Here is an 11656-nt window from a genome sequence, read left to right on the forward strand (position 1 = left end):
GGCAGGTTGGAGAACCCAAACGCAGGACACAGAGCGGAGCAGGTATGGTATAACGAAGGGTTTTAATAAACAAACAAAAGCGAGCACACTTACAGGTGAGTGGCTGAATAACAGAAATCCAAAAGTACCGGGAGACGAGACAAGACGAGACGAGACGAGACAAGCAAGGCTGGTTACAGGCAGAGAGTACACACACGACAGACTGGGGAGTAACATGAACAATGACCGGACAAGGACAAGACAGAAACACCAGGTATATATACACACAGGGACTAACGAGCAGGGCGGGAGCAACACAGGTGACAGACATGAGACTAACGAGGCAGAGAGAGAGCAGAGGAAAACAGAGAGACTAGACATGACAAGCAGACTATATAAGAGATACTGGACACTAGACAGGACAGAACCCAAAACTCAACATACCAAGGCAGATACCAAACTCAAAAGTAAACACAAAGGATGGCCAACCGGCAGAGCGTGACAAAAACAGGCTTCACTCCTCTCCTTTCAAATCAGCGGGGTGGCTTCGTCCAGTAATATACTGTCTATGGGCTAGCCCTACCTGATGTGCGCAGCTGTAGGGTTAGCCGGTTGACATGCATAAAGTCAGTGACTTAGGTTTAAGTACTAACATTTCTGATGGTTGTGGTAAGGGTAGGGGCTTCAGGGGACTGTCAACACCTTTATCACAAACGTAGCTAGCTAGCTAGCTACCGCTAGCGAACTAGCACTTCCGGTCTGTATGGGACGCCCCAGAGCGTCTCACACAGTGGCGGTGGATATTTTACAAGCACAGACCAGGTAACGTAAAGCAACATTGAACACAGGGTGCAGATGTTGATTTCGGCTGTTTGAGATGTTTGATACGCTGCATCATTAACAAGCAAACAGCTCACCTGCTGCCATAATAACGGATCGTGGGTGGAAAAATACAGAAAAAAGATGAAGCCTCCCTCCACTGCTTGTTTGGGTGGGTGACTTGCAGGCTGATCAAGATCCCTCCCCTCCTGTGACCCATAGTTTGACTGTACAGTATGTGTATTCAGAGCCAGTGAGCAAGGACTAATAATAATAATAAAAAACTAATAATAATAAAATAAACTGCATTAACGTGCGATAAAATAATTGTCGGCATTAATTATTTAATGTTTTAATGCGATAATAATGTGCCCAGCCCTAAAAATAAAATATCAGGGTCCTTAGTCGATCCTTAGTCATTTAAAATGAAGGTTTTGTTGGAAACTGACCTCACATTAAGCAAAGTGATTTCGGCATTCAGGAATAAGTTACTATCCAGGGTAACACCCAGATTTTGCTGACTTTATTTTGGGAGTGAAGGGGCAATGAGTGACTGTATTTGTCTGAAACAATTTTAGCTTTAAGATATTCTGGAACTTCAACAAAAGACAGGTACAGTTGTGTATCATCTGCATAGCAAGGATATGTTGTGATTACGGATGATCTGTCCCAAGGGTAACATCCATCCGTCCATCCATTCATTGTCATGGAAGGGACTGGAGCCAATTCCCGCTGACATCTGGCGAAAGGCAGGGTACACCCTGGACAGATTCATCGCAGGGCCCCAAGGATGACATGTACAGGGTACACACAGCATGTCCCAAGAGTGATCCTTGTTTTATATGTTTAGTCTTAGCAGTTTGTGACTAAAATAGATATCTTTTAAAAAGACCACCACAACTTCCACTTGTTCTATTAAGAACTGCATCTATTGAAATGGGTTCTAAACATGGTAAACCCGAACCAACAGGCATAGAAAGGGAAGCTAATCTTGGAAGTAAACCAAAACACAATTAAAATTACTTAGATTATTATTATTATCTTATTATTGAATATCATGCTTTAGAACATAACCTTACTAAACACTATGCTTTGTGAGTGGCATGGCTCTGGGAAAGTCTGTCTGTCTGTCAGTCCGTGCACCACTTTGATCCGCACTGAAATATGTCAACAACAACTGGATGGACTGCCATGAAACAGAACAGACTGTTTAGCCAGCTAAACATGAATGTTGTAAACATTGTAATGTTGTCAAGGTGAGAATGTTAGCAGGCAGATATTAGCATTTAGCTCAAAGCACTACTGTGCTTAACTACAACCTCACAGAGCGGCATGTGACATGGGATGGCCTCAGGGTTGGCCCTGTATTGCTCTTCCTTGTTAGCTGTGTTTTGTCCCATGAGCAGGCTGGGCTCAGGAGGTTATAAATCAAACCTGCAATTTGCTGGTCCAGTTTTCCAAATAGTGGTCCATCCATCCATCCATCCATCCATTGTCAACCGCTTATCCTGCGTACTGAGTCAAGGGGGGCTGGAGCCAATCCCAGCTGACATCGGGCGAAAGGCGGTGTACACCCTGGACTGGTCGCCAGTCCATTGCGGGGCCCATATAATGGTACCATGTTTAAGTGTTCCCATGAACAGTCCGGCATTTGGGAGTTAGGAAAACATACTATCACCGTTTGTGTTTCTTCTTTTGGCTTCATCTGAATCGTGACGTTGCAGCATACATAAAGATGTGCCATAAATGTCAAGTAACAGGTAAGCTAAATCTGTATATTAAGCTTGCCCCACTTTGGCCGATCCCTGCAGCGGACAACCCATTTAAACATTTTATCAACGACTGTGTTGGGCATTTGCCTGTCTGCCATGTCTACCTTGACTCCAGAATACCAATTATAGTATTTACCATCCATAACACACTCACCTGTTTCTCTCTCCCGCACACCTTTTATAAGTCTTTGCAACTTAACTAATGACATGGCACCCATTTCCCTTCCTTTTAAATTGTTCCTAGGCGCAACATCGCCTAGGCTGAGGTTGGAGATTCCAAGTCTGGAGAGGGGAGGAGTATCGAGTATCGAGCAAAGGTGTGTTTGGTAAGGGGGTTGTGTTTAAGCCAAGCACATCACAAGTTTGTTTATAATGTAAATAGGTTAATGCAGAAGTCAAGGTCCAAGGTGTGAACCCTGTCTTTAGGGGGTGGTGTGGAGTTGATGGACTTAGGGCTGGTCCTTTCTTGCTCTTCGTTGTTGGCTGTGTTTTTCCCTTTGTTCCAAGAAATTAATGGGTGGAGCTGAGACCTTGTTAGAAATGCAACATACCTGAACAAGACATTCCACATCCTCCCATTCTCTTCCTCTGGCCTGCTGACTGACATTGTTGTGTTTTTAATTTGTGTTTCATACTCATACACCACACCTTATACCCCTCCCCACTCACACAGAATTTGCATCCATTTGTCAGTTAAGTCAATATTGAAGCCATGTGGGAAGTCGGGTGTCATCCACATCCAGACTACTACATTTTCATTTACGCAGACGTTTTGCTGCGTTTGCACCAGACTAAAACGGACAATGCAAAGACCTAAAACTGTATTCCCGTGTTGCTTTCAGTATGGTTTGGTGTCAGTCCATTCAAAGAAATCTCTGGTGTGGTTATTTGCCATTGCTATTTTGTTTATCTGTATGCAGTGTATGGTCTATAGTAGTAGGCAACTTTCCTCTTTCGCCAAATCATAGACAATCTGCTTCCTGTTTATACCGGCACATGTATGCCCAGTGTACTAGTAGTAAAGATTTCACCTGTATTCATGTGATTTTTAGTTGTCCTTGCAATGTTGCAAAGAAATTTCCTGAAGTCAGCTAACCATGCTAGTATTGTCACATTTCTGTGATATTACTGTGTATTTATTGCCTTTGCCTTAACTGTGAAACACATGCAGAAAATGGTGAGTTAGCATAAGCAATATCAGCGCTAACTTACTGCAGGTAATGAGCAGAGCAGCTGGCAAAAACAATATTGTCCAGACTACAACCCTGAAGTAGTTAACAGAAACTTTCTATCACATAGTAATGGATTACTACTTTAATCTGATTTTTAAGGTCAGTTTAAGATCTTCTGATCACCTTCAAAAGTACAGTAGCAGGGAGGCAGGGCTAAAAGTAAGCCTGCATTATTCATGTGGGAGGCAGGTCTAGTAGGTGTGACCCAACTGAACAAAAACACACAAGACCAGCTCTTGTGTCTGTCGGTGAGCTTCTTTTCCCCTACCCTCTCACACACACACCAGGCTCCCATCTCTGCACTGAGGACACCCCAGGGTGTGTGTGAGAGAGACAGAGCTAACGTTTGGTGCTGGATCTTATATACCTATTATCCCTGACTCAAAGAACGAGCCACATTTAGCCTTTCCTCCACACCTCACTGGGAAGAAATCATGACAGGCGCAGCAACCAACATGCGGCTGAAGCTGCCGATCATCTGCTTCATCCTGGAGATCATCCTCATCATCCTCTTCGGCGTGTTGGTGGAGTATGACGAGGATACGGACGCAAGGAAGTGGCATAGTCACAACCACTCGGAGTATGACAACGAGTTCTACTACCGCTACCCAAGTGAGTGCCCTTTCGATGTCTGGAGGTTCAGGGTCATAGGCTAAAGGGGTTTCCCAATCTGTATACTGTTTAGATGAAGCATCTAGCAAAGTTTCATTAAAACCTGAGGTTTGTACATTACACACTGTGACACTGCCAACTTGATGGGAATGTGTGCTTTAATTCAACAAAATGATTGCAAATTTTATATATAACAACAAATACACAAGGAACTAATGCTAGTGTATCTTGTATTTTGCAATTGTTTGCATGTTGATTAGAGAAGAGACATTAAATCGCCATGATGCCTTTTTACCACTACTTTATTCTTTTTATTATACAGGAACATAATCAAGCCAACAAATGTTTACATACAAAATACGAAAAAAAAGTATTTCAGTATTATCTGTTGATAGAGCAAAACACTCCGCTTTTAGGCTCCAGTGCAAATATTAACGAGGCATGTCTTGTAACTCCTGTCAATTTTCTCAAATGACAGAGTGGAAGAGAGCAGGAAAAGTCACTATCGTATGCATGTTCACAAACAGGTTTGAAAGATTTTTACACTGGTCTCAAATGTCACCCTTGAATCAACAGACACTCCATGGCAGATTGTTAAAAACCCATTAACAGTTTTTAAGATGATGTTTAGAAAGGTATTGACACGATTTAAAAAATAATGTTCAAAAGTTAGTTTTAAAAAAAAAGGCTTAACAGTTTTTAAATTACGGGGTGGTAACTTTTTCACACTTGCAGACCTTAAAGCAGTAGTACCAAATATTGTGTGTGTGTGTGTGTGAGTTTTTTTCTAATGATGCTTAACATAATTCTCTAACACCAAATTTCTCTTACATGCTCTCTGAGTGATTTTAAATACATGTAAGTATGCCATTCTTGCACGCTGCCCATCATTTACATATTCACAATGTTTTTGTCAAACTGTTAACCCTGTTATGTCATCAGGGAAGTGTTGTATTTTGTGCAAAGGGATGAGAAGTGCCTGAGCCGCAGTCCCTAATTGGACAGTTCCCATTCATTCTGAGTGAATATTTTATAGAGATGTCTTCCGGTCTGCTGCTGTCCCAAAGAGGCAGTTCCACTGATCATTCATTTCCTGATTTATAGGGATTGATGGTGTAGAAAAAAGCTTGTTTCATTCACAGACTGTAGGGAAAACACAGGCCTCTGATTGCAGGCTGTAAAATGCTCGCTACTGCTTTCATAAAACACATTATCTGGCCACTGACACTTATTGTGCATATGGTGGTATGTTCTGCCCAAAATCAATATATAGCAGTGTAATGTGAATATGTAGTTTGTTTTTGAACCGAATTACATGATTGGCTGGCCTACCTGTGTGCGCACTTCCCATGCACTTACTGCGCATTAAGTTGTGTTTTGGGGAAGTGGCTTTGGAGGGAGGCCTGAAAGGAGGGGGTAGGATTTTTTGGTTGAATATTGCTGTCTCTTGCTAGATCTCCAACGTTGCCTATCAGGGTTTTAAGTAACATGACTGAGGGCTGTTGTGCGTGTCTTAGCAAGTCACACTTTCAGAAGAACTTTACCATGGAGTCTCTCACTCTCTCTCAGGTGTATGGAGTATAGTGTCCTGGGGAAGAGAAATGTAACCAATATAGAAAGAAATGATGGGGAATAATAAACGGAATAAATAGTAGGTGTACAGCATTATTAAAATCATCCAAATCACTAACGAAATTTTTTATACCAAAAGTTTTAAAGACTTTTTGTACAAGTCCAACATTATACTTACCTCATATCCACCCCAGCCCTTTTGCTATGATTTTGATACAAGAACATTCATATGTCTCTGCAGCACTATTTCAAACCACAGAAGGTAACAGACTGCCTGAGGTTAGAAACATAACAGCCTAGAGTAAAGGTCCATTAGATTTAATGGCTTCAGATAATGTTTAACTTGACACCTTCACTGGCACAGGAGCTGAATCACCTTCACGTTTCAGTGCTGTGTATACACAACCAACATCCTCCATCCTAATTGCATGCCTGGAAAACAATGTACAATAAACAGAAATTCACACTCTACAGGTCACCTAGGGCAGGGTAGAGACAGACAAATAGACACACATAGGATCGTGTGCCGCTATATTCACTGTGTTGGTGATCTTAAAGCCAATGTCTGTTCTATACGTTCCTGTGAGAGTAAGTATGTCAACCGAAAATATACCTTGCAAGTCTCCTTTTAGTGCAACAGATCACCTGAACAGTGATGAACTAGGCTATCCCGTGGTTGTCTGAGAGGTCACAGATTTGATCCCTACAACAGAAAAACTTGTCCTGTTGTGGAACCATAAGTTGTTGTTTTATATGACATTTTAATATAAAAAAAAAACCCTATACATTGGGGTACGTTGATATAGTTTTTACATTTACTGGGAGGTATTATTTATCAAAATATGGTCTAAATGAGCTGAAGAATATTTTAATCTCATAGGCATAAAAAAATAACACATCAGCAGAATATATTTGTTTTACAGTGAGCACTAGTTATTGCCTGCAGAGCCTGTCATAGCTTTGACTGTATGGTGTCCTCCTCGATATCAGTGCAGATATCTGGGCCAAAATGCCAATGGGGACAGTGGCAACACCTCCGCCTGGCTGTGCAAATTGATGGTCACCATGGCGACAGCCGCCGCAGCACAGTGCGATATTGTGTGTGGCAGGTTGGAACAAATAAGGGAGAGTTAGAAAGTGGTTCTAACAAACAGTGTGAACCAGGACAATGAGGGGGGAAGGAAACATCACGGTGCAAGTTGAGGGAGTTCATTATCTCTGCTTTTAGAGTTCTTAATAGAAAGACTTTTGCACAGTTAACCAGCTATATTTTGATAACACAGAGTTTCTTAACATGAATATCACTATGGAAGGCCACTTTGCAAATGTTCCAGAGTCACACTGCGCAGACCTGAGTCACAGCTGAACCTGAAGTCCCAGTTGATCAAAGCATATGTAACTGTACTTATTCACAGAGAATGGCTCAGGCTGCTTTCAATGACAAAGCCCTCCAGTGACACAGTTGTTGGCAGTGATTGAATGTTTCTGTGGAGTTGATCTAAATGATTTATATCTCTTGGCACTCTGCTGCAATTCTTTGTTGTCCAACAACTTAGTGGATTTGTGTTTCATCTTTAATAGTTCGTTTAGAAGTTTAAAAACCAAACAGATAAGGAGGAAAGTTCAGATGTTTTACAGTTATTACTAAAAATGAAATTTTAAAAGTTACGTTTATAATATATAGCTGGAAAATTACATCAGAGTTAATTAGAGAAATAATGATCAATTAATCAACAGAAACTTAATCAAAAACCATTTTGATAATCAACAAATCATCCAAGTCATTTTAAAGTTTTATATCATTGTTAAATTTGGGTTTTGGACAGTTAGTCACTCAAAAGAAGCAATTTGATGGCTCTGCAAAACTTCAATGCTTTTCATAATGTTCACAAAATTAATTGATAGTTATAATTGTTATATATTGGGGTTATAATGTGCTGAGATGTGTGTCCTGAGTACAGTAATTCTTGAAGCATTTTTTCAATATTGGCCTGAGATCATCTATAGAGAGATGAGTGTTATCTGCATAGCAGAAAAATATGCGGTCCTTACAAATATTTCTTAGTGGTAAAACAAAAAAAAAACAGAAAAAAAAGTGAAAGTACTATTTCAAGGTAATGGAACCAGACCTGAGACTACTGGAATTACACATTGAATTCAGAATATATTACCAAAATTGTCAAAAACAGCATTATTTGTACAGATGATTCATTATTTACAATATTACCCGGGGTAGTTTCACTTGCTCAGAAAAAACAGCTACAAGGGATTTTTGTGTAATGAGTTTGTCAGACTTTTTCTTTCATGTTTTGTCAAAATGCTGTGGACCTTTCAGCCATTTGGGTCCATTTTGCCAAAACTAACACAAATCCATTGGTCCCCCATGCTCATGATCTCCATAATCGTAGCTGGTGTTTTCTACATCGTGCAGGTTTCCAGGATGTGCATGTGATGATCTTCATCGGTTTCGGCTTCCTCATGACCTTCTTGCAGCGCTATGGCTTTAGCAGTGTGGGCTTCAACTTCCTGATCGCGGCCTTCTCCCTACAGTGGGCCACACTCATGCAGGGCTTCTTTCATGGTCTGCATGGAGGCAAGATCCATATCGGGGTGGAGAGGTATGTAGTAAACATACTGTACATGTATAAATGTACACACACCGCAGATACACACATAAGCATGCCTGCACACTCTCCTGAGGTATGTTGGAAAGTCCAGAAAGACACACATATGTAAACTCATTATCCTTGCTTTCAGCTTTTGCCACTCACTGATGACAGCTCAATAGAAATACAGACAAATGCAAAAACAAACTGCCATGCCATACTGTAGTCATTAGAGACTGTAAGCTTGTTCCCAGAGAAGAGTTAAGCCTAGTTTTTGAATGGATTTCACAAGATGTTTGAAAAGTCTAGCCCCTAGTCTAGACCAAGACTTAATCTGCAGTGTTTATGGCTAATGTATGTAATATAAACTATATCAGTGTACCTTAAATCAATATTAAATCTTAAATCACTTTGTGTGGCAGGGTAATGTCACAGAAATGACCAAACATCACATAACCAAAGCAGATAACAACACCCTTTGCTTAAGTCCATGCACTGCACAAACTGCTGTAGTAATTTATTTAATTTAACGTTTGTTTCAGTATGATCAATGCTGATTTCTGCACCGGCTCTGTGCTCATCTCATTTGGAGCCGTTTTGGGTAAAACCAGCCCTGTCCAGCTGCTGGTCATGGCAATGTTCGAGGTCACACTGTTTGCTGTGAATGAGTTCATCCTGCTGACTATTTTGGGGGTGAGTTACACAAAACAAATATACTCTAGCAGTGATTACCTGAAGATCTCTTTGTGACTGTTTTTGTGTGTTCTCTGAAAAATCTAGTGCAAAACAGGACAGCAAAAACTGATTAGCACCAAAAAAAACTGTATATCTATTTTTTAAAAGCAGGTTGTGGCTAACTTTATTACAGGCCAAGGATGCTGGGGGCTCCATGACCATCCACACGTTCGGAGCCTATTTCGGTCTCATGGTGACCAGAATCCTGTACCGGCCCCACCTGGATAAGAGCAAACACAAGAACTGCTCAGTCTACCATTCTGACCTGTTTGCCATGATCGGTAAACATCTCCCAGTGTTGTAGCTTTGCTTTTAAATGGAAATAGTGTTAGTGTCCAGAAGAGTACATTTTTTTCATGTTGAATTAACTAAATTTATTTAATAAAATTCTGTTTGGATGGAAATATTCAAAAAATAGTACTGTACAAGGTTACATCACAAGTGGGTGTAGTCAGGTGTGGTTATAGGTGCGATATACTCTATACTATACTTCTATACTATAAACCATCAAACCCATTGACATCAGTGCAGCAGTGCTTTTTCTTCATACCATACATTTAGTGTGAATTTCCCCTGAAATTCAGTTGTACTCTTCACAAAATTGCTTTGATGAAAGGAGAAAACTTGAGGTCTCATGTTCAGAATACAAATTTAAGAAGATTTGCCATACTTGTTGATACCAAACAGAAGTGTGGACTGGAGTCACATGACTTGCCCTCTAGTCAGACTTGTCTCATCATGAGATGACTATAGATTCAACTTGACAAAGACTCATTAGCACTCAGACTTTACCCTTTTGACTAGAGATCAATGTCAGCAGGCAATCACGTTGTGGTAATGGGAGGGAAATGTGCATTTGTTTTGGAAATTTACCATAACAATTTTTTCAGTTAAACTTAATTGTCATCATGTTTTTTCCTCAAGGGAGTCTGCTGGCTTTGACAAACGCAACATAGTGGCTGTTTTGGGTTAAACAGAAAGAAGCATACCCTTAAAACAAAGGTCTACCTGTGTAGGGATCCTTTAATATTGTTGTCAGACACTTATAATAACAATCTGAGCCCGTCAGTGGGCTCAGATTGAACAAAAACAAGCACTTTAGTGCACATACTTTTTACAAGGTGCAATTGGCTGCAAGGATAACATTGCAACCCTGTTTCACTGCAGCACGCTTGCTCAATACTGGACCAATTTTAGAAAATGCAGTCCCACTTAGTCACATAGACACAAAAACAATACTAAACTGGAAAATACAGAACTTACCCTTTATCCTCACTTACAGAAATAAACCATCGGAATGTTGTTTTAACTGTTGTGCTTCTCAGGTACCATCTACCTGTGGATGTTCTGGCCCAGCTTCAACTCTGCCATCACAGCTCATGGAGACGACCAGCACCGCACAGCCATGAACACCTACTACTCCCTGGCAGCCTGCACTCTGTCCACCTACGGCATGTCCGCCCTCACAGCACACGATGGAAAGCTGGACATGGTGAGGGCACAGGATTGTCATTCCTGATTTAAATTGTGGTTTCCATAATCAAATCAAAATCAAGAATAAAAAGTAATAATTGCTCATGAATTTGATCTGTAACTTTAAAGAACGTACTGAGTAAAAATGCTCTTCAGAAAGTGATTCACAGCTGTAGAGCGCAGATGGAAAAAATCCAATCCAAAGCGCAGATGGAAAAAATCCAATCTCCAAGTCCATTACCTCAGTCTGAAGGATTTATTAATTAACTACAATAAAATGGTTAAGGATGCGAGAACACACTATTTTTCTGAACTCATTACTACACATAAACACAATCCCAGGTTTCTGTTTAAGACTGTGGATCAGCTGGTAAACCCAACCCCTCCTTGTGCCTCAGCTGGAAGTAATGATGACTGTGAATTGTTTTTATCTTATTTTACCAATAAGGTGGTGTCAATCAGAGCCTCTATTACCCCCGTGGCCGCTTACTCAGAGGTTCCTCACCAGCAACAAGAGAGTTTTAACCAGTTTTATCCCATCGACTTGTCTGAGCTTTTAAAAACAATATCACAAATGAGAGTGTCCTCCGGCCCACTTGATATAATACCTACAAAATTTTTACTAAAAGTAATAGATTCTGTTGGGCCCCATTTGATCTCTGTTTTCAACAGCTCCCTATCTACTGGTTGTGTCCCTGATTATTTTAAAACGGCTTGCGTGAACCCACTTTTAAAGAAACCTGGTTTAGATCCCTCCCTCCCACAAAATTTTAGACCAATTTCAAAACTGCCTTTTATTGCAAAGATTCTAGAAAGAATTGTGTCCAAACAGCTGCTCACTGTGCTGGAAAATAAC

The 11656-nt window shown here is 40.6% G+C and overlaps 2 protein-coding genes across 6 annotated transcripts in view; both read left to right on the forward strand.

The window, feature by feature from the left end:
- mef2d (myocyte enhancer factor 2d) overlaps positions 1-11656 on the forward strand; it is a 197701-nt gene that overhangs the window by 135556 nt on the left and 50489 nt on the right. The gene's annotated exons all lie outside the window — the stretch shown is intronic.
- Positions 4065-11656, forward strand: part of rhbg (Rh family B glycoprotein) — an 11657-nt gene continuing 4065 nt past the window's right edge. The window contains exons 1-5 of the mRNA XM_046045985.1: positions 4065-4414; positions 8418-8604; positions 9135-9285; positions 9461-9608; positions 10653-10819. Coding sequence (XP_045901941.1) covers positions 4237-4414; positions 8418-8604; positions 9135-9285; positions 9461-9608; positions 10653-10819 — 831 coding nt within the window. The 5' untranslated portion in view covers positions 4065-4236. The remainder of the gene's footprint in view (positions 4415-8417; positions 8605-9134; positions 9286-9460; positions 9609-10652; positions 10820-11656) is intronic.

The sequence above is a fragment of the Micropterus dolomieu genome, linkage group LG03 (genome assembly GCF_021292245.1).
Source record: "Micropterus dolomieu isolate WLL.071019.BEF.003 ecotype Adirondacks linkage group LG03, ASM2129224v1, whole genome shotgun sequence".
Classification (NCBI taxonomy): Eukaryota; Metazoa; Chordata; class Actinopteri; order Centrarchiformes; family Centrarchidae; genus Micropterus; species Micropterus dolomieu.